General features: G+C 40.5%; 1 protein-coding gene and 1 pseudogene across 1 annotated transcript in view; one reads left to right on the top strand and one right to left on the bottom strand.

The window, feature by feature from the left end:
- The window catches only part of ZNF81 (zinc finger protein 81), a 119109-nt gene that overhangs the window by 12536 nt on the left and 81985 nt on the right, over positions 1 to 24588 (bottom strand). The window contains exon 3 of the mRNA XM_066356913.1: positions 10935 to 11061. Within this exon, the coding sequence (XP_066213010.1) occupies positions 10935 to 11061 (127 nt within the window). The remainder of the gene's footprint in view (positions 1 to 10934; positions 11062 to 24588) is intronic.
- Positions 24251 to 24396, top strand: LOC136386661 (small nucleolar RNA SNORA48; annotated as a pseudogene).

The following is a 24588-nucleotide window of genomic DNA, read 5'->3' on the forward strand; positions in this document are numbered from 1 at the left end:
TCTCTTAGCTTCCTAGATCTGCTATATCAAACTACCAATAACTGGTTGACTCAAAACCACAGAAATATACTGTCTCATATTTCTGGAAGCTAGAATTCTGAAATCAAAGTATTAGTAGGGTTATGTTCTGTCTGGAGGCTACAAAGGGAGAATCCTTTCTTGCATCTTCTCGTTTCTGCTGTTGGCAATATTTGGCATTCTTTGGGTTGTCAATGCATCACTCTAGTCATTACATGGCTGTCTTCTCCTTGTGTGTTTTCTCATCATCTTCCCTTTATGCTTGTTTATTTCTGTGCCCAAATTTCCCTTTATTATAAGGACAATAGTTAGATTAGGGCAAAATCCCATGACTTCATTTTAACCCAATTACCTCTGTCAAGACCCTATTTTCAAATAAGGTCACATTCTGAGGTACTGGGGGTTAATACTTCCACATATCCTTTGGGAAGGGCATAATTCAACCCATTAGAGCTTGCCCTCTAAGTCTTAATCATTCCAGCATCGACTCTTAAGTCAAAAATCACCAACTCAAAGTGTCAAATATCATCTAAATCAGCCAAATCAGTTATGGGTCAGACTTGAATATGAGTCATCTTGGGACTAAATTACACTCCCTGATAGCCTATAAAAGCTGACAAGTTACCTGCTTCTAGAACACAATGGTGGGACAGACATAGGATAACTATTACCTTTTGAAATAAAAAAAGGGATTGAAAGCAAGTTTGAAAGCTAGCAGGGCAAATTCCATTCAATTTTAAAGGTTTGAGAATAATCCTCATTAAATAAATGATCTGTCCATCAAGTCCACTGGTGTTGTGCTATTACCCCCTTGGCCCTGGGCCAGGAATGGCAGCACTCACTATTACCTCTAGTGGTTCACTAGCAAAATGATTGCTTCTTGTTCCCACGACCTTATGCTCTGCTGGTCTAGAGGTCTTCATGCCAAAAGGAGGAATGCTTTCACCAGGAGATAGAACAATGATTCCACTGAACTGGAAGTTAAGGGTACTGTGGGCTGCTGATACCTTGGAATCAACAGGCAAAGAAGGGAGTTCTTGTGCTGGCAGGTATGATTGAATCTGTCTACAAAGGAGAAATTAGACTGCTACTGCACAATGGAGGTAAGAAATACAGTACAGGTAATCCCTTAAAGCATACTACCATGCCCTGTAAGTAAAGTCAATGGAAAATTACAACAATCCAATTCAGGCAGGTCTATTAAATGGCCCCAGACCCTTCAGGAATGAAGGTTTGGGTCACTCTAACAGGTCAAGTCCACAACTAGCTGGGGTGCTTGCTGAGGGCAAAGGGAATAAGGAATTCTGCCTCAAGGCCACACACAGAAACCTTGCCTCAGTTTACAGTCTGTTGGTCTGCCCTCCAGATTCCCAACTCAACAATGCAATCAGCTCTTATCTAAATTTCAAGTCTGCTGGTCTACAGTATAAATTTCAGACTTACAGTCTCCACAATCAACTGAGCCAATTCCTTAAAATAAATCTCTTCCACCCTATGTATATGAAAGTATCTAATATATATACATGTGTGTATGTGTGTGTGTGTCTATTCTGTATATATGCACATACATATGTATTGTTGGTTCTATTTCTCTGGAGAACCCTAATACAGATTTTGGTACCAAGAGTAGTTCTAGAGGAACAGAATCTTGAATCTTAAGGGTATCTTAAGGATGCATTTTCTGAATTGGTTATGGGGTTTCTAGAATTCATTCCCTATTCTAATTACATTTAAAGGCATTAATGACTGTTTCCAGAAGTAAAGATGACACCAACAGTCTCTGGCATGATGCAACAATAGATATATATATAAATATCACCATTGGATACTCTTAATCAAATGCTTATAAGAGGGAAGATTCTGGATGACCATGCAATTTAAAACATTAGAAATTTTTGGAGAGACTGTGGGATGACATCAGAGTAATGGCAGCTTGAGAGATACCCTTGATCTCTCTTTTTGAAATTTCAACAAATTGAACAGCTGTAACTCAGTGAAGGAACCCCAACTGTGATCCTAGGCTTGCCTGAAAAGATCTGTGCATTGAATCAACTAAAAGTAGGAAGGGTAAAAACGGAGGGTGGGGAATAAAGTAATTGGTGAAGCTCCAGAGAGAAATGAGGCCCAGAGCCTCTGAATTTTTGCCTGCTGGGGCTCCTGAGAAGCATGAAACCTGGAATGATGGGTCTTCTTCAGTTGGGAGGAGCAAAGAGATTGAGGAACATCTGGAGAGACACTGAACATAAGCAGTGGCAAAGCAAGAGGTCACTGCCAGCAGCCTGTATGTACTCAGGACAAAGACAGAGAAATAAACAGTGTGGTCCCCCAGCCTCCCAGATCCTGTCTCACTCCCCTTGTGTCTACAGAGAGTGACAGGGAGATACCCCACTCTTTCCCTGAAAACAGAGGTGCTCTGGGTCTGGTTCCTTGGTCTGTTGGGACACAATAAGGAGCATCCAGAGGCTTCAGATTGCCATTGCTAATGTTGTAAACCTCACAGGATGCCCTACCCATCACCATGAATGCATCTCCGCCTCTAACATCATCATAGTAGCTTCTCACAGAGCTAAAAGTTTAAATCCAGCACCACCTACTGGAAAATAATAGAATAACTTCTCCTTTTACTATTTGAGGTATTTTGGGGTTCTTTTGCTGTTGTTTTGTTTATTTTTGTGGTTTATCTCTTTTTTATTTTTAAAATTAATTCTTTATTTTTATTTCTCTTTAATCTTTATTTTTATTTCTTGTTGCTGTTTTTTGTTTGATTTCTTAACAGAACCACTCTCAAATGCTATCAAGTCAGAAAAAAAGAATACCATGATTACTCAAGAAAGAGACGCAGTTCAGAAAGAAAATGAAAAATCTCCAGAAAGTGATCTCAATCACATGGATACCTTGGAGGTAAACAATTGAGAATTCAAAATTGAAGTTTTGAAATACTCAATGAGATGAGATAAAACACTGATAGGCAATTTAGTGAGCTCAGAAAACAAAACAAGTACCTCACCAAGGAAACTGAAACTTTAAAAACAGAGATGAAGAACTCGATGCATGAATTGAAAAATGAGCTAGCTAGTTTACCTAGTAGAAAAGGCCAGATAGAGAAATCAGTGACATCAAACACAGGTAACTAAAGGTGATACAGAAGGAAGAAGAGAAATTCAAGAATTTTAAAAAAATGAGAGAGCTCTATGAAAACTATGTGACTGCTTCAGAAAGAGCAATATAAGAAAAATGGGTAGCCTGGCCAGGCGGTGGCACAGTGGATAGAGTGTTGGACTGGGACGCAGAGGACCCAGGTTCAAAACCCCAAAGTCAGTGGTTTGAGCACGGGCTCATCTGGCTTGAGCTTGGGCTCACCAGCTTGAGCGCAGGGTCGCTGGCTTGAGCATGGGATCATAGGGATGATCCCATGGTTGCTGGCTTGATCCTAAAGGTCACTGACTTGAGCAAGGAGTCACTCGCTCTGCTGTAGCACCCCAGTCAAGGCCCATATGAGAAAGCAATCAATGAACAATTAAGGTGCTGCAATGAAGAATTGATGATTCTCTTCTCTCTCCTTTCCTGTCAGTCTGTCCCTAACTGTCCCTTTCTCTGTATCTCTCTCTCTGTCTCTGTCACGAAAAGAGAAAAGAAAAGAAAAGAGTTTATGTCAGAAGAAGAAAGTGAGAGGCTATTGAAACAAATTATTCATGGGAACTTCCCAAGCTTGTGGAAAGAATTAGAGCCTCAACTCAAAGAAGCAAACAGAAAGTCAAGTTACCTCAACTGAAACAGGATTTCTCCAAGTCACACTAATAAAACTGTCAAAAATCAGTGGCAAAGAAAGAATCTTCAAAGCAGCCAGGGGAAAAAAAAAAAGAGCATAACATACATAAGTAAAGTCACAGGATAAAAAAATCAAAATACAAAAGTCTATTGCTTTCCTATATGCCAACAATACAACTTCAGAAAATAAACTGAGAAAAAATTCCTTTCACAATTGCAACAACAAAAAATAAAATACCTAAAAATAAACTTAAAAAAGGATGTGAAGGACCTATATACTGAAAAGTCCAAAGCTTTACTAAAAGAAATTGAAAAAGACACAATGAAATAGAAAAATATTCCATGTTCATGGATTGGAAGAATCAACATAGTTAAAATGGCCATGTTACCCAAAGTAATATACAAATTTAATGACATCCCCATTAATATCCTAACTTCATTTTTTAAAGAAATAGAACAAAAAAAAATCACCAGATTTCTTTGGAATCATAAAAGACCCTGAATAGCCAAAGCTAACCTGGGAATAAAGAATGAAGCTGGAGGTATCACACTACCTGACTTCAAATTATACTATAGAGCCATGATAATCAAAACAGTGTGATATTGGCAGAAAAACAGACATACAGACCAATGGAACAGAGAGCCCAGAAATAAAACTACATATACATATATGGACAAATCTTCTTTGACAAAGAAGTAAAAAGCACACGATGGAGAAAAGAAAGCCCTTTTAATAAATGGTGCTGGGAAAATTGGAAAGCACGTTCAAAAGAATGAAACTTGACTACACCTTGTCTCCATGTATGAAAATTAATTCAAAGAGGATCAAAGGTCTGAATATAAGATCTGTAACAATAAATTACATAGAACAAAACACAGGTACTGAACTTAAGGACCTTGGCCGTAGATAACATTTTATGAATTTGACTCCAAAGGCAAAAGAAGTAAAGGCAAAAATAAATCAATGGGACTATATTAAAATAAAAAGCTCCTGCACAGGAAAAGAAATCAACAACACAAAAAGGCAGCTAACTAAATAGGAGATAATAGTCACAAACAACAGCTCTAACAAAGGGTTAATATCCAAAATATATAAAGAACTCACAAAGCTCAACAGGAGAGAAGCAAACAATCCAATTAACAAATGGGAGAGGACCTGAACAGACACTTGTTGCAAGAAGCCATACAAATGGCCAAAAGATATATGAAAAGATGCTTGTCTTTGCTAGCTATTAGAAAAACGTAAATCAAAACTGCAATGAGATACCACCTCACACCTGTTAAGTTGGCTGTTATCAACAGACAGGTAATAACAAGTGTTGGAGAGGCTGTGAAGAAAAAGGAACCCTCATTCACTGCTGGTGGGAACGTGAACTGGTACAGCCATTATGGAAGACAGTTTGGTGGTTCCAGTAATCCCTCTACTAAGTATCTACGCCCAAAACTTGAGAACATTGGTACATAAAGACACACGCACCCCCATGTTCATCGCAGCATTATTCACAGTGGCCAAGACATGGAAACAACCAGTGTCCTTCGATAGAGGATTGGATAAAGAAGATGTGGTACATATATACTATGGAATACTACTCAGCCATAAGAAATGATGACATTGTGACATTTACAACAATATGGATGGACCTTGAGAACATTATGCTGAGTGAAACAAGTAAACCAAAAAAGCTAAAAACTATATGATTTTACGCATAGGTGGGAAATAAAAACAAACTCACAGTCATAGATAAAAGTGAACTGGTTACCAGGGGAGGGGAGTAAAGAGAGACAAATATTTAATACATGGTGACAGAAAATGATTCGGCAGTTCAAATGCTATGGAAATGTTCACCTGAAACCTTGTACTTTTATTGATTAATGTCATCCCATTAAATTTAACTTCTAAAGAAAAAATTCTGTCAAGCATACAAATACAATATAACATGATTGGCTCATTGCTCCTGATGTCTCTGGACAAACTGGGAAAAGCAAAGGATGAGCTCAGGGGGTTCGCAGCTCAAGCACTGCATGAATGACTGAAAATGCCCCTTTGTCCTGAAACAAAAATAGCTTCTGTAGCTGTAGCGCCGAGATTGTTGAAAACCAAATCCAGAGTCTCATCCTGAGAGTGTCTACATTTCAACCCAAATGGAATTCCCAACTTGTAGGACATGTGCTGTGAGAGTGAGGGCACTGATTGGAAAGGGAGGGAGCCTGAGCACTGAAATGTGGCCCTATGAAGACACGGAACTTCTAAATTCTGATGAGTCTTTTTGCCAGAAGCAGCAGCCTTTCTACCCCCAACTGAGCAGACTACCCCTGCTTTGCCTGAGGAGCCTGTAACGGCCTCCCCTGGGGTACTCACCTTGCAAGGCACTGCTGATTCCCATTAGAATCCACCCCTACACCCCCCCCTTTGCTTCTAGACCTATAACTAGACTCAAGTCCCATCAGGCCCCAAAGGGTAAGGTGCAGAGTGTGACCCATGGGAAGGTTACACATTAAATGAACTGCATGATTTGTCCAATTGATACAGATAGAAATCTGGGAAATACGTGTGGAAGTGGGTATTAAGAGTGTGGGGTAATGGAAGAAACAAAGTTGGATCAGTCTGAATTTATTGATTTGGGCAAACTAAGCAGAATCTGAATTTAATATTGCTAACTTGATGGGTTAGACAGGGCTTGAACAGTTTGTTTGGTTGGCTGAAACATAGACCAAAAAGTGACCTATACTAAGTGCAGTTTAAATGCCAGAACTGCTCTGGGACTGTAGAGAAAGGTATCCAGAGGCTTAGGGAAATTGGAATGTTAAAGTGGATTTATTATGTAAGATCTGCTAACCCACACTGGGAGGGTCCAAACAACACATATGTCATCGTGACTGAGAAATCAATTTGTGAGGGGGCTCCCAGTGTCCCTGAAGAGAGCTCTGTGAATGCGCTTCTCTGTAGGCCAGAAATTACAGTAGGAACTGCAGCCAGTTAATTGGGAAATCTAAATGCAATTCCAGGGGTGTCAGGGGCCAAGTAGAGGCACTTAACTGCCAAATGCAAAGTGGACGTGATTATGGTAATAAACAGCAGGTTCAAACCAGATTCAGCACAGTCTGATTTGCAGAGAACTGCTGTTGTTGGCTACTTGATCATGATATCCCTAGAAAAGAGATAGATGGGAGAGCTACTAAATCCTTACTTGGTCTGTATAAGGAGAAGAGTTCTAGGTCAAATGAACACAAGTCTAATTTGAAACATAAACAGAGTACTGAGTCATCAATCAATTTCCAGGCTTGGGCCAGTTTATAGACTCAGGAAGCTCTGAATGAGAGAAGACCAGATCCCTTGAGGAAGGGCTCCACTAAACTACCAAAAAGTAATACTATTGGCCCTGGCCGGTTGGCTCAGCGGTAGAGCGTCGGCCTGGCGTGTGGGGGACCCTGGTTCGATTCCCGGCCAGGGCACATAGGAGAAGCGCCCATTTGCTTCTCCACCCCGCCCCCCTCCTTCCTCTCTGTCTCTCTCTTCCCCTCCCACAGCCAAGGCTCCATTGGAGCAAAGATGGCCTGGGCGCTGGGGATGGCTCCTTGGCCTCTGCCCCAGGCGCTGGAGTGGCTCTGGTTGCAGCAGAGCGACTCCCCGGAGGGGCAGAGCATCGCCCCTGGTGGGCGTGCCGGGTGGATCCCGGTCGGGCGCATGCGGGAGTCTGTCTGACTGTCTCTCCCCCTTTCCAGCTTCAGAAAAAAAGAAAAAAAAAAAAAAAGTAATACTATTAACATTTCTCCCAACCTGCCCTGAAGGGACCGACAGCCCTTGACCAAGGTGAATGTGCACTGAAGACAAGTAAATAATGAGGCTTTTCAGAAATTACTGGGCACTGGCTCTGAACTAACACTGATTCCTGGAGACCCAAAAGGTCATTGTGGCCCGCCAGACAGAGCAGGGGCTAATGAAAGTGGCATGATCACTGGAGTTTTAGCTCAGGTATGTCTCACTGTGGGCCCAGTGGGTCCATGAATCCATCCTGTGGTTATTTCCTGAGTTCAGGAATGCATAATCGGAACAGACATATACAGCAACTGGCAGAATTCTCACATTGGTTCCCTGACCTGTTGAGTGAGGGCTATTATGGTTGGAAAGGCCAAATGGAATTGCAGAGAGTGCCACTATCAAGGACTTGAAAGATGCAGGGGTGGTGATTGCCACAACAGCCCCATTCAACTAGTCTATCCCGCCTGTTCAAAAGATAAATGGATCTTGGAGAATGACAGTGGATTATCAGAAACTTAATCCGGTGGTGACTCCAATTGCAGCTGCTGTACCAGATGTGATTTCATTGTAAACAAATTAACACACCCCTTGGTACTTGGTATGCAGCTACTCATCTGGCAAATGTTTTCTGCCCTCCCTCCCTCTTTCTCTCTCTTTTTTTCAATACCTGTTAGTAAAGACCACTAGAAGCAGTCTGCCCTTTACCAGGGTGACTGTGCTATAAACAAGGTGTATATATAAGGCAAGTCCTACTATACATCTTTACCATCTTACCTCAGAGGTATATCAACTCTCCTGCCCTATACCATAATTTGGTCTACAGTGATCTTGATCACGTTTCTCTTCCACAGGATATCATCCTGGCCTATTACACAGATAACATTATGCTGATTGGACCTAGTAAACAAGTAGCAACCATTCTAGACCTTTGGGTAAAATATCTGTGTATCAGACATTGGGAAATAAATTTGACAAAAATTTAGGGGCCTTTACTTCAGTGAAATTTCTAGAAGTTCCTTGTTGTATGGGTCATGTTAAGATATCCCTTCTAAGGTAAGAAAGTTTTCGCCTCTGGCTCCTCCTACAAGTAAAGAGACACAATGCCTCCTGGGCCTGTTTGGATTTCAGAGACAGCATATTCCTCATGTGGGTGTGTTACCGTGGCCGATTACCGAGTGACCCAAAAAGCGTTAGTTTTGAGTGGGGCCCAGGATAAGAGAATCCTATGCAACTGGTCCGGGCTGCTGTGAGAGTTTCTGTTCCTGAGCCCTTAGACCCAGTAGATGCAGTGGTTTTTGCAGTGTCAACGGCAGGTAGAGACGGAACCTTCGGCAGGCCCCTCTAGCTGAACCACAGCACAGATCCTAGGGTTTTGGATCACAGTCATGCCACCCTCTGTGAATAACTGGTCTCTTTTTAAGAAACAGCTTTTGGCTTGCTACTGAGTCTCAATGTACTTGTTTACTGAATTTAAGCATATTAATCAATGGAGGAAAAAAACTTCCCATGGATCTCCTCAGTAACAGTGAGTGAACACAGAAGAGCCCAGTACTGACTGAATCGAATCCTTGTCCTGTGATGGGACACAGGACATGTGCCATATGGAAGACCCACCTCCCGCATCACTCACGGGAAACCCAGGTCCTTCTGATCAAGGCCTAACCTGTGGATGGTGTGAGACCAGCAGCAGTCCCTGGGCACTGAGCCTGGGTCTTCTTGGAGTTGTGTTATTTGAGAATGTAGCCTAAAGTGCAGCCTAAAGTGAATGGTAAACTCCACCTAAGGCTAAATCTCAGCATGAAATCAATAGTCAACAAGTAAGGGGAAATTGAAAAGAACTTTGAAGAAAGTGTGTAACTGTTGAGAGGTGTGACTTCAAATCAGATGTGGCAAGCTTACTCCTTCTACCCTCGGTGGTAGTCCTGCCCCCTCATCCGTGGAACCAAGTGGATGATGACCCACCATCTGGAACCAAAGAGATGACAGCTTGTCTCCCTGCGTCTGCTTGGCCTGTGCCCTCTGGGCCCTTGGTGGCCGTGACCGCCCTGGTGGCTCGGAACCATTCTCGGGCTCCTTCATTCCTTTTCTTGAAGTTTAACACACGTTCACAGCCAAATAGTTTTATCAGACTGTTTCCTGTCTTTAGAATCCAACAAATCTAAAGCCTCCCTTCATTTTTTTTCCTGTCTGTCCTCTTCAGACTGACTGGATCCACAAGTCATACACCAATCTCTTTAGCAACTGTTTGTCCAGCCACACTCTTGGTGTTCTTTCTAGAGTACACCTCATTTTTTGCAATATGGATAGGCTGAGAATTTTCCAAATCTTCATGCTCTGGTTCCTTTTTACTAATAATTCCTTCTTTAATTTCCTTCTTTCTTCTAACATTTTACTCTAAGTTATAAGGAGAAACCAGTCCATGTCTTTAATACTTTGCTCAGAAATCTCCTCAGCTAAATATCCAAGTTCATTGCTTACAATTTCTACTTTCCACCCAAGAGAACACAATAGAGCCAAATTATCTGCCACTTTATAACAAGATTGCGTTTCCTCCAGTTCCCAATAACACGTTCCTCACTTCCACCCGAGACCTCACCACACCACCGTTAGCATTCACATTTTCACCAACAGTCTCTTCAAGGAAATCTAAGCTTTTTCTATCAAGCACCTCAAAACCTTTCCACTCTCTACCCATTTCCTCATTATAAAGTCACTTCCATGTCTTTTTAGGTATTTGTTATAGCAGCACCACACTTCCGGGTGTAAAAATCTGTATTTGTTTTTTAGGGTAACTATAACAAAGTACCACAGACTGGGCGGCTTAAAACAACAGAAATTTTTGCCCTACAGTTCTAGAGGCCAGAAGTCCAAAATCAAGGTTTCAGCAGGGCCAAGCTCTGCCTCTTTTCTGGTCTCAGGCATTTCAGTCATGTGGCCATCTTCTCCTTGTATGTATCACATTGTCTTCCTTGTGTGTGTGTTTGTGGCTGTGTTTAGATTTCTCTCTTTTCTTTTTTTTTTTATTTTTTATATAATTTTATTTTTTTAATGGGGTGACATCAATAAATCAGGATACATATATTCAAAGATAACAAGTCCAGGTTATCTTGTCGTTAAATTATGTTGCATACCCACCACCCAAAGTCAGATTGTCCTCTGTCACCTTCTATCTTGTTTCTCTCTTTTCTTAATAAAGACACCAGTCACACTGGATTAGGACGCACCTGAAGAATCTAATTTTAGCTTGATTACTTCTATAAAGACCCTATCTTCAAATAAGGCAACATTCTGAGGTACCGGGGGGTTAAGACTTCAATATATCTTATTTAGGGGACACAATTTTACCCATAACAGGCTCCTCACAGATTCACAGAGTGGCTGTGCTCACCCACTGAGAGCAGATGTCTGTAATTCTCCAGCATCACCTCCTGGTACAGGCGCCTCTGTCTAGAGTTCAGTTGCTGCCATTCCTCCCTGCTGAAGTCCACAATCACATCCTCAAATGACACTGAGACCTGTAACAACACAATCCTGTTCAAGGTGACATGGTCAACACTGGGGAATGGGGAGAAAAGAAATAGAAAACAGTCTTTAATGTTCTTTCACCATAATATAACATATGGTATGCTTATTAAATACCTAGTTATAGATAATGCTGTGTAAACTACAAACATCAAGTCATATATTTCTGCTATTCACTGTATACAACATTTAGTCTTTCATTTTTAAAAAGAAAAATTTTGTACAGAATTTGACCTTGATCCTAATTTGTTGCTTATTTTAATAAGAAATTTGTGTTCTATAACTTTTAGGAGGAAGCATTATACTTTTTTTTTAACTTCACAATGCTCTCTCTACTGTTGCATATATACTTTCAAAAATATGGCCATTTCTTTAAGGCCTTTTTATTGCTCATGTCTAATTTAATTCCATAGAGGTCAGAAAATATATTCTGTATGATTTCAACATATGGTCTATCTAGGTGACTGTGTCATATGCCTCTGGAAAAGAATAATATTTGGTTGTTGATGGGTGTAGTGTTCCATAATATATAAATCAAGTTGGTTGAGTGTTGCCAAAATTCCCTATCACTTTACCCATTTGTCTTCTACACATTCAACCAGTTATTTGTTAAGTTTTTGGTAAAAACTGACAAGGAGATGTTAGTTTATATGGTTATGCAAAGGACACAGAATAGCCAAAACAAGGAAGAGTATGAAATATTTATACCATGTAATGTTAAGACTTCCTATAAGTTTTGGCACTGATGTAAGTACAGTTACATAGATCAATGGAACATAATAGAGAATCCAGAAACAAGTCTGCACATATACTGGTGATTGTTTTTTTGACAAAGATGCCAATGCGATTTAATGGAGAAAAGAAGAATCTTTTCAAAAAAATTGTGCTTGAACAAATGGATAACAGTATTGGAAAAAAACAAACCTTGAACCATACTTAACACCACATATAAAAATTAACTCCAAAATTAAGAGAAAGTAAGTTCCAACATGACTGAATTGCTTTTATTAGACCAACCCTCAACAGACAAAAACTATAAACTCTAAACAAAATATAAAAAAAACATCAACAGAAAACACTGAAGAGCAACCAAAATCAGGCATCTACTAGAAGAGAGTTGGCACAAGAAGGGATGATACTGGATATGTTTACCATTTTTACAGCTTTCAGTTTGCAAATAGGCCCAGTCAGCCATGCAAGGTAACTAAAAGTCCAATGAAAAATAACTTGAACCTCACTGATTTGAATCAGTGTTTCGCAGTTATCAACGCTCACTGGAAAGTCAAGGGGAAATCCGGACAGAGAAGGGTGCTTACATTCTGTGTATGAACTCTGCCCAAATCTCTGCTTAGCTAATTAAATTAACTAAAATTTGAACTACCACACACCACAGAGAAGGTAGTTTCCAGTTTTAGTCCAGCCAACTTAGTGCTTACTAAACAAACAAAAAAATCAGCAATGTTTAAGGGAACTAAACAAAATCTCAAATCTCTACAATATATGATTTATAATGACCAAAATGCAATCCCAAACAACACAGAAAGAGACAGAAAGGTGAAAAGAGAAAGAGAAGAGGTTCAAGAGTAAATACAGAGACAGACCCTGAGATGATCCAAATGCTGGAATTAACAGAAAAGAACTTCAAACCAGTTATGTATAAGTGTGCTCAAGAACATAAATAAATAATACGATCATAATGAATAATAGGATAGCTCAGTGGTCGGCAAACCGCGGCTCGCAAGCCACATGCGGCTCCGTTGGCCCCTTGAGTGTGGCTCTTCCACAAAATCGCATGTGCAGGTGTGCAGGTACGCGCGGGGGTGTCAGTTGGTGGGGGGGGGGGGCAGGAGACACGGCGCAGGCAGGCCGTGGGATATGCAGCATGGGGGAGGCGCACATGATTCATGCACTAGTTGAGTGAGCCAGTCAGTCAGCAGTCTCATTGTGCAGTGGTTAGTGCTAGTCGCGTCCACAAATCGCGCGGGTGACAAAAGTACCTACTCGAAGCATAAAGTTACCTGTATTTTTCCAACCAGCTGCAAATCCTACAGGTATTTTTGTCATCAATTTAAGAATTGTAATTATTTTGTGTTGGTGGCTTTATTATTATAAAATTAAACAGTTTTTTAGCTGCCCTGTCTGACATGGCTACAAAGAAAAAGCAAAGAAAAACGGAAGAAGAAAACCATGAATTTAAAGTTGAATGGACCGAGACTTTCACGTTTATTCAAAATTTAAATGGCCTTCCGATCTGTCTTATTTGTCAGGGAAAACTGGTGCATAACAAGAAATCAAATTTGGAGAGTCACTTTACAACTAAACATGTGTCATTTAGTACTAAATGTCCTGTCGGTGATGCAAGGAAGAAAGCAGTTGAGGAACTTCAGAAGAGTCAATAAAAATCAAGTTCTGTATTTAATTACTGGATGCAATCTTCCAACAATATTAATATTGCAAGTTTTGTGGTTAGTCAAGAGATTGCTAAGAGAGGAAAACCATATACAGATGGCGAATACATAAAAAAGTTGTTTTATAAATGCATCTGAAGAGCTATTTCGGGATTTTAGGAACAAAGCAGATATTCTAAAAAAAATTAAAGAGTTACCATTGTCTGCTAAAACAGTAGAAGATAGAACAGTCAAAATGTCTTAGAATATAACCAACCAGCAAGTTGAAGATCTTAAATTGCTTTCATCTTTATCAATAGCAGCTGACGAGTCTTGTGACATAAATGATACAGCGCAAGTTTCACTTTTTGTATGATTTATTTCATCTACAGGTCCTAAAGAAGAACTTTTAGGATTATTGCCACTCAAAGGTCAAACATGTGGAGAGGATATAGCAAATGCTGTAAATGAGTGCATTGAAAACCATCATATTCCACTCGATAAAATTGCCTCAATTTCAACAGGGCGAAAAGTATGACGGGCATAAGAAAGGGGTTTGTTGCTATTTTGAAAGAAAAAATTAATCACGATATACTTACCATTGCATTATTTATCAAGAAGTGCTTTGTGTGCAGACATTTCCAGAAGAAATCTGCATAGTTATGGAATTGGTGATTAAGATTATCAACTCCATTATAGCTAAAGCTCTTAATCATCGCCAATTTAAAGAATTTTTAGTTGAAATGGAGAGTGCATACACAGATCTTCTGTTGCATAACAAAGTACATTGGTTATCAAGAGGAAACATTTTGAAACATTTTGCTTCCTTATTAACAGAAATTAAAGCATTTCTCCTTGAGAAGGGTGTTCACTATCCAGATCTAAACAACGATCAGTGGATCCAAAATTTTTATTTCATGGTAGACGTTAATGTCTCATCTAAATCAGCTTAATCATAAACTACAGGGGAATGGGAACACAATTTTTTTGATGTTAGAAGAAGTTATTTCATTCAAAAACAAATTCTTTTTGCTCAAGATTTTGAAAGAGAAACTTTGATTCACTTTCCAGCCTGTTGAAACATTGCCAAGAAAATAATTCTGATATTGACATTTGTTATTTCAAAACACTTTTAAATATGAGGGAAGCTTTTCTCAACAGGTTTCAGGAATTCAGAAACAGCAAAGCAACATTGTTAGACGTTTGTTTGCCTTTGTTAAAAAAACATCTCAATGCTACTGTAACAGAATTAAATTTTTCTCCCTTTAATATTGACATTGGCAATTTTGAAATGCAATTGCTGGATTTAAAAGACAAAGAATTGTGGAGCTCGAAATTTGAACGTCTTTACGCTGATATAGAAATATTCGAGAAAAACAAATGTGAACTCAGTTCAAAGCACAAGTGGTCTCTTTTGAAAGACCTGGAGAAGAAAGATATGTTGATTTTTAACACCTGGAATAGTAGTCCTGACTCATATAATCAGCTGAAAAAACTAGCATTTGCTGTTCTTTCCTTATTCGGGTCTACATATTCATGTGAACAATCATTTTCAAGCACGAACCTTATCAAGAGTAAATTGAGAAGTCGTCTTATTGATGAGAACCTAGAATTGTGCATAAAATTAAAAACAATAACATACAAACCTGACTTACCCAAACTTTCCAAGGAAATGCAAGGCCATTGTTCACATTAGTGTTTGTCATTCATTGTCACGATTTCATTTTATGGTTACCTTACAATTTAATTTTATCAGTAAATAATACCATTATTAAGTATGATATCAAGTTTTATTCAACATACCTATAGTTTAACTAAGACTTAAAACTTTAAGTTTATTAAGTTAATTTTAGGGAGCATTGTGGAGTGAAAGAAGATGTAGTGTCAAGGACTGAGAAAGGTATGTTGAGACGGTTTAGAAATATAAAGAGGATGAATGAAAGGAGATAGACAAAACAAGTATACAAGATGAGTGTGGACGGGAGAGTTGGAAGGGGTCGACTTCAGTGAACGTACTTCAATCAGATTGAGGAAGTTTTTAGCAAAGGCCAGCTTAGAAGTACCCTAATTAAGTTAATAACAATGTACCTACCTATATAGTTTAAGTTTAAAAAATTTGGCTCTCAAAAGAAATTTCAATTGTTGTACTGTTGATATTTGGCTCTGCTGACTAATGAGTTTGCCAACCACTGGGATAGCTCAACTGAGAAATAGAAACTATAAAAAATAACCAACTGAAAAGTCTAGAACTGAAAAAAAAAAAAAAAAACAACCTGAAACTAAACAAACCAAAAAAATCTCTGGATGGGCTTAACAGCAGAGTAGAGATAACAGAAGAGCTAATGAACATGAGACAAACCAACAGAAATGATCAAAAGTGAAAAGCAGAGAAAATCTTTGAAAAAACAAAACAAAACAAAACAATAGAGTCTCAGGGATGGGTAAGACAAAATAAAATAATATACATGTAATTTGAAGCCCAGAAGGAAAGGGGAAAGGGGAAGAAAAGATTTTTAAAAAAATAATGGGCAACAGAGGTTCAAAACCCCAAGGTTGCCAGTTTGAGTGCGGCTCATCTGGCTTGAGTGCGAGCTCACCAGCTAGAGCGCAGTCTACTCAGCTTGAGTGTAGGATCATGGATATAACCCTATGGTCACTGGCTTGAGCCCAAAGGTCGCTGGCTTGAGCCCAAGGTCACTGGCTTGAGCAAGGGGTCACTGGCTTGGCTGAAGCCCCTTGGTCAAGGTACAAATGAGAAAGCAATCAATGAACAACTAAGATGCCGCAGCTATGAGCTGATGCTTCTCATCTCTCTCCCTTCCTGTCTGTCTATCCCAACAATGGCTTTAGGCGACCCCTGTGTTTTGTTCATTCGACCCCCGCCGGGGTCGCGACCCACAGGTTGAGAACCGCTGGTCTATCCCTTCGCCTCTTGCTATTAAAATATAAAATAAAATAATAAATGACAAATACAGTAAAGTTGCAGGATACAAAATCAATATACAGAAGTCTACTGCTTTCTTATATGCCAACAATGAAACTTCAGAAAATGAATTGAAAAAAACAATTCCTTTTACAATTGCAATAGCAACAACAACAAAATACTTAGGAATAAAGTTTTCAAAGGATGTGAAGGACCGATATATTGAAAAATATAAAGATTAGTAAAAAAATTGAAAAAGACACAATGAAATGATAAAATAGTCTATGTTCATGGATGGGAAGAATCAACGTAATTAAAATGGCCATATTACCTAAAATAATATACAAATTTAATGCATCCCCATTAAAATCCCAATGTCATTTTTTAAAGAAATAGAACAAAAATCACCAGGTTTGTGTGAAACCATAAAAGGCCCAGAAGAGCCAAAGCACTCCTGAGAAAAAAAAAGAATGAACCTGGAGATATCATACTACCTGACTTCAAATTATACTATAGAGCCACAATAATCAAAACAGCATGGTACTGGCAGAAAAACAGACACTCAGACCAATGGAACAGAATTGAGAGCCCAGAAATAAAACCACATATATATGGACAAATCAGCTTCAACAAAGGAGACAAAAACACACAATGGAGCAAAGAAATACTCTTCAATAAATGACATTGGCAAAACTGGAAAGTGACATGCAAAAAAAAAAAAGAAAAGAAAAGAAACTTGATTACATTTTGTCATCTTGCACAAAATTTAATTAAAATGGATCAAAGGCCTAAATATAAGATCTGAAACAATAAATCACATGGAAGAAAACAAAGGTACTAAACTCATGGACCTTGGCCATAGAGAATATTTTATGAATTTGACCCTAAAGGCAAGGGAAGTAAAAGCAAAAATAAATGAATAAAAAGCTTCTGCACAACAAAAGAAACTGACAACAAAACAAAAAGGCAGCCAACCAAATGGAACATGATATTGATAAAGAACAGCTCTGACAGGGGGTTAATATCCAAAATATATAAAGAACTCCAAAGCTCAACAGCAAACAAGCAAACAATCCAATTAAAAAATGAGGAGAGGACCTGAACACTTTGTTATGAAGACATACAAACCACAAATATATAAACAAAAAGATGCTCATCTTTGCTAGCTATTAGAGACATGCAAATCAAAACTACAATGAGATAGCACCTCACACCTGTTAGATTAGCTATTATCAACAAGACAGGTAATAACAAGTGTTGGAGAGGCTGTGGAGAAAAAGTAACCCTCATTCACTCTTGGTGGGAATGTAAACTGGTATAGCCAGTATGGAAAACAGTATGGCAATTCCTCAAAAAATTAAGAATAAAGCTACCATATGACCTAGCAATCCCTTTACTGGGTATCTACCTGAAAAACTTGAAGACATTGATACGCAAAGATAGAAGCACCTACATGTTCATCGCAACATTATTCACAGGGTCCAAGATATGGAAACAATGAAAGTGTCCCTCGACAGAGGATTGGATAAAGATGTGGTACATATATACAATGGAATACTACTCAGCCATAAGAAATGATGATATATTGCCATTTATGACAACATGGACACTGAAAACATTATACCGAGTGAAATAAGCAAATCAGAAAAAGCTGGCCCTGGCCGGTTGGCTCAGCGGTAGAGCGTCGGCCTGGCGTGCGGGGGACCCGGGTTCGATTCCCGGCCAGGGCACATAGGAGAAGCACCCATTTACTTCTCCAACCCCCCCTCCTTCTTCTGTCTCTCTCTTCCCCTCCCGCAGCCAAGGCTCCATTGGAGCAAAGATGGCCGGGGCGCTGGGGATGGCTCCTTGGCCTCTGCCCCAGGCGCTGGAGTGGCTCTGGTCGTGACAGGGCGACGCCCCGGAGGGGCAGAGCATCACCCCCTGGTGGGCAGAGCGTCGCCCCCTGGTGGGCGTGCCGAGTGGATCCTGGTCGGGCGCATGCGGGAGTCTGTCTGACTGTCTCTCCCCGTTTCCAGCTTCAGAAAAATACAAAAAAAAAAAAAAAAAAAAAAAAAAAAAAAAGCTAAGAACTTTATGATTTCACTCATAGGTGGGATATAAAACTGAGACTAGTGGGCGTGGACAAAATTGAAGTGGTTACAAGAGGGAGGGGGAGGGTAGTAAAGAGGGACAAATATATGGTGACAGAAAATGATTTGACTTCAGATAATGGACATACAACGCAATCAACAGTTTAAATGCTATGGAGAAGTTTAACTGAAACTTATATGTTCTTATGAACCAATGTACCTCATTAAATTTAATCCTTAAAAAAGAAAAAAAAAAGATATGTAATGTGTCAATACAACAGCCCCGTGTGGCCAGTGGAATAGCCTAGCAAAAGCTGCAAGGTCACTGTGGATTACTGCCAGTGGAATTCAGCTGTCACTCCCATGGCCCTGGCCGTTCAAGACATTGTGGTTGTAACACATTGCACAGACTGATGATGGCACTTGAGATGCTGGGTTGGATGCTGCCTGGGTTTTCCTTTTTTATCCCAGTGGAGATGGAAGACACTTCATAGACCTCTTGTGCTCCTATATCTCTTGCTGGGTATGACAAAAAAAGCAAGAGAATGTCTTTTCCCTGGCATTTTTCTGGTTTGTATTGGCAGCAAGTAATTCTGAGGTTGGCTTCCAGGCTGTTATTGAGCAACAGGTTTCCCGGGTTCAGTGTTCATTTCCCATGATGCAACTCATAGCACTCACTGGCAGCTGTGCAGGATGACCTGAACCGCCTGTGGGAACTGGGCCTTAGGGAAACCGCAGCCAATAAGTTTTTTTAAAAGGAATTTTCCCTGTGGCCAAAGGCAAAACGACCTTTCCCCACCCCTTCCCTTTTCTTAGAGCATTTGCTTGACAAAACTATATGTATCTTTCCTCTGCCCCTTTGATAGGTATTCAATCTTTTGAAAAGCTAAATAAACCTGTTGTCAGAATTACAGCCTGGGAGCCACCTCTATGAAATACAAACATCGAGAACAAAAGAGCCCCTATCCGCCTGTCACCTTTGGAGCTTAGGCTAGGTGCCTAGCTCCAAGCTGTAAACCACCTGCTTGTCATAGAGACAGGAAAAGTTTCATTTTGTCTTTGAATACAGCCAATTAACCAGCACAGATGGCTAACCCAATTACCAGGTAAATTTAGGATGAACTATGAAAGAATGCAGAGAACACACGCTGTCATATCCTTTTGCATGAGAACAAATTATCATTTATTTTGAGAATATGTATGTGATGGACTCTATCTGCTTGCTCTGCTACACAAAAGGGTGACATTGCTTTTCATCTTCGCAATCTCATTAGCAGATTGCCCATGATGCAAATCAGTGTGGTTTAATATTCAGAAATAAAATTTTCTTTCTTTTATACAATTGTAAAAAGTATAAAAATGACGATTTCCTAGGTTTCCCGGAGATTAAAAAAAATTTCCCCAACCATCTGCTGACGAGAATGAGGTGGCCTGAAAGTTTCTCAACAGATCAGACCAGCTGAAGAGCAGTGAACTATAGAATGTTTCCCTCCTAGCTCTATGCTGTTTCAAAATACTAGCCAAGTGAATCATGCTCTCCAAATTCCAGATTTTATTCGAGTAAGCATATGTTATAGAAGACCTAAAGTCCATCAAGATTACTGTTAGCCGTGATGGTGGGAAAATATGGGAAGCCAAAAATGTTGCCTGCAGTTCTGTCTCTTAAAGGGTTAATACACAGAGTGGGGCAAAAGTAGGTTTACAGTTGTGAGTAGGTGAAACAGAGTTTATTCTTGTATTATTATTATTATTAATTAGTGGCCTGAGGATGATGCCTTTGATTTCAGCAAATTAACTAAAGATGTGGTAAGTTTTAGTAGCATCTCATGCCCTGCAAATGAATTACTTGCGTTCACAGGATGAATATTGTAGAGCCAGTAGCTGCGGCCACCATCACAGCCACCTGGTCTGTGCTGGTTCAGGTTTAATGCAGACAGACGGTAAGGAATCAACCGAGCCAAGAACTGGTGGTCTATTTTCCTTTATTCTAGACTCGTACTGGCAAACAAGTAAAAAACAAACACACAGGGCACCAAAACCCACTCATATGTTCCTTCAATTCCACATCAAGAGAATCTTTCCAGTTTTCCTAGAATCAAAGGCCTTCACTAGTCTTATTCACCTCTGTTCCCCATCCCCTTCTCCTGCACAAACTGGCTTCTCCTTCAGCAGTCTGCCGTTTTGGCTGCCTGCTTCTTCCACCACCACGTGGCCTCTTCCCTCTCCAACAACATGGTCTCCTCTCTAAAATGGCCTCCTCGCTCCTTCTTTTAAAACTTTTCAGCGGGACAACCCCCTCCTCCAGCACACATTAGTATAACCAAGCCCCTTCCCAAACATGAAAGGCAATTAGCTTTATCACATGAGAGCATCATCATGTGAGCATTGGCCATCTTTAACAATAAGAGTGAGAAAAAAACAGAAAATACATTTTACAACTCATTTGCCCAACAAATATCATTCTAGTTAGAAAGTTTAAAATTATTTGGAAAGATTGAAGAAAATGGAAGAGGAAATGGGAGAGGAATGGTTTCAACAAACCCTCCTCCTTTCTCAGCTGTCGCCACTCCCACTGTTTTCCTTCCAGCCTCAAAATGACTCCCGGTAAGAGGGAAGCTTTGAGAGAGCCAATTCTGGTAATTAGCAGATTTCCTTGCAAAGAGAGATAAGGATACAATTTTTTGAGCCAGTATGAATTATCTTCCCTGTGTGAGATTTGTGTGCCTCATGCCCTAATTCCTGAGGGGAATCCCAGTTGTGCTGCTCCAAAATAAGCCTGCTGGGATACTGATTTTTCACCTGGTCATTAAGGAGCAAGACTGAGAAGAACCTTTGACCCTCCCCCCTTACCTACCTAAAGAAATTCAAATAGAAAAACCTGCTCAAGAAAGGGACCATCACCTTAGCATCATAATACAAAACTAAATGTGACAGACAAGGATAAATCCAGCAAAGCCTCTTTGTTGGACTTCCTTCTATGTCCCACTGTTTGTGGGTGACCCAGCAAGAATTTGTTTACCATGTTTTTGCTCTTTCTCATCCACCTGTGAACTTTACCTTTGAAACACCAGACCCTGCCTCCTTTCTCCTTAGTCCAAAACAGCATATAAGCCTCAGCTGCTCAATGTCTTCTTGGGACTCATATTCTTACGGAACCCCCACGTGTACATCCATAATAAACATTAAACAATTTCTTATGTTAATGTCTCATGTTAATTTGATTAGCCCAGCTAGAAGAACTTCGAAGGTGGGAAGAGAGGCTTTCTTTGATCCCCCACACTCCAATTCCATTTCCTGCTTAGCCTACATTCCACCTCTAAGAGTCTCTTCTCATCCACAGATCATATAGCTAAGGAAGCAGAGATGATAAAGCAACATTATCAGGGAATGATTGAGAACTTGGATAAGAGACTGTGATCCTTAAAGACAACAAGATGGAGAGCCTTTGCAGTCATCACTTGGAAAAGAAAAACAAAAACAAAAAAAGGTGCTAGGCTGATAAGAATCTACATGGGAAAGGAAACTAAAATGCCATCTAATTCTACATATTTCTTGACTCAATGAAAAGATAGCCAGTCCTTCCTACCCACATGACTCATAAAGCTGATGCCATTAAGAAGCTACCCATCCCTCCCCAGGGTTAGGGTGGGGAGACTTGAAACAGTAAGAATCTACATGCCCTTCAACTACACCAGGGGTCCCCAAACTATGGCCCACGGGGCCGCATGCGGCCCCCTGAGGCCATATATCTGCCCCCGCCGCACTTCCTGAAGGGGCACCTCTTTCATTGGTGCTCAGTGAGAGGAGCATAGTTCCCATTGAAATACTGGTCAGTTTGTTGATTTAAATTTACTTGATCTTTATTTTAAATATTGTATTTGTTCCTGTTTTGTTTTTTTACTTTAAAATAGGATATGTGCAGTGTGCATAGGGATTTGTTCATAGTTTTTTTTATAGTCCGGCCCTCCAACAGTCTGAGGGACAGTGAACTGGCCCCCTGTGTAAAAAGTTTGGGGACCCCTGAACTACACCAATATTCCTCATTAAGGGCTTCTTTTCCCGTGCCCAGGGAAGACTTACAGAAGTTTGCACAAGTACTTTGCAGGGTCGTTTCAGGTTACAGCCCTACACATGGAACATGCACTGGTTGCTGCACAGAATTCTGCACCCAGCAGGCTTCGCTTGTTTGATGGAGCAGACACAGCAGGACTGGAAGATGACCCACTGCATTAAGGGCATAATGGCCAAAAGACTGCTGCCCCCGACAGCCATGGAAGAACTAAAGGCTCTAGGGACCTACTGAGAGGGGCTGCAGATGGCCATATTTGAATCCTTTTTTGCTAAAAGTGAGTTGGGAGAAATGGAAGCAGTGTACCAAGAATAGGAGTGATTTCCCTGTTAATTTCCACTGGCAATTTGAGGCTTTCTCAAATTTTACCAGCATAAATCAAAGGACAGATCAAAATCATTCTCTGACATCCATATTTTGTCAGCTTGGGACAGACTATCACTCAAATATTAGCAACAGCTGCTCAGGTCTAGGAAAATCTAGAGAAAAACGGAGAAGAAAACAACTATTCTTTAAGGGAATAGCCCTTACTCTGAACAACATATGAAGGAAGCCAAGGTAAGTGGGGAAGCAGGAGGCCATTAATCAAGAAGCCAGTACACTGGAAGATGGCTTGTATAAAGAGACTCCAGAGGACACAGATATTGTAGAAACAAGGGATTAAGGAGGCCCAGGACAAAACCCTCAGCTCGGGGATAATAGGCAAATGGTTCAAAATCAACAGATGGAGGGAATCTCGGAGGTGCAAACTAGTGAACCACAAGTTTCAATAACTTTCCGTCAGGCTAATCTATGCTTGCTTTTTCTAGTAAATACCGGTTCTAGTTATTTTGCAAGTTCCTCAGAATTTTGTTACCTTTCATCTAGTGGTAGATCAATGCAGGTGGCTGACATTTTAGGTCAGTCTTCTACTTCTTCTTTTTCTTCCATGGCTCCCATAAAGCATCCTCTAATGAAGAACATGCTTTTTTACTTTCTCCTATAAACCTATTGGTTAGAGACATTCTTGCAAATTTGCTGTGAAAAACAATGGCTGCCATATTCTATACTCCTGATGGAGTGCTTGTGGTGCTCCCCAGAGAAAAGGCACCTGATTTGGTTCCTATGTGCGTCAGAAAGAAAAAGAGTGTGGGAGAGAGTGGCAGTCTCTCACTGTCCTGGAAAAGTACCCAAACTGAAACAAATCAATGCATCACTTTAGGCCCTAGACAATAATGATACTGGTTTAAATCAAGATATAGAACTGATAAAAGTAGCTTTCCAAAGCAATAAGCTATGGCCATGTGTAAAACAGTATCCTTTGTTGAGAAGTCTTTGTTAAGAGGGGTCGTAATCAGTTATAAAAGAATTAGAGGCCCTGGCCGGTTGGCTCAGCGGTAGAGCGTTGGCCTGGCGTGCAGGAGTCCCAGGTTCGATTACTGGCCAGGGCACACAGGAGAAGCGCCCATCTGCTTCTCCACCCCTCCCCCTCTCCTTCCTCTCTGTCTCTCTCTTCCCCTCCTGCAGCCGAGGCTCCATTGGAGCAAAGATGGCCCCGGTGCTGGGGATGGCTCGGTGGCCTCTGCCCCAGGTGCTAGTGTGGCTCTGGATGCAACAGAGTGACGCCCCAGAGGGGCAGAACATCGCCCCCTGGTGGGCATGCCGGGTGGATCCCTGTCGGGCGCATGCGGGAGTCTGTGCCTCCCCGTTTCCAGCTTCGGAAAAATGGAAAAAAAAAAAAAAGAATTAGATTGTCCCTGACCTGGGTAGAGTGGGCACCTATATACTATAGTTTGGTGGTGCCTGGCTCATATTAGCCAGGGGTAAAGTAACTCCTTGTTTAGCCCCGCTTGGCTTTTGGTTTCTGCCCATGCCTGGTTCATGCCCTGGACACATGGATTACTGGTTTAACTTTAATAGGTTGTATTGCAGCCAGCTCATACCTGCTCTTTACAGCTGTATTTCTAGCGTACTTTGTGCACTACTAAAGGAGCTAATAACCAGACTTGGTTCCAGGTCAGCTCCCATTAGGGCACCATGTTTGTGGTAGAGTATAAGTCTGTGAAGCACTTTATGATTGGCACATAGCT

The sequence above is a fragment of the Saccopteryx leptura genome, chromosome X, assembly GCF_036850995.1.
Source record: "Saccopteryx leptura isolate mSacLep1 chromosome X, mSacLep1_pri_phased_curated, whole genome shotgun sequence".
Classification (NCBI taxonomy): domain Eukaryota; kingdom Metazoa; phylum Chordata; class Mammalia; order Chiroptera; family Emballonuridae; genus Saccopteryx; species Saccopteryx leptura.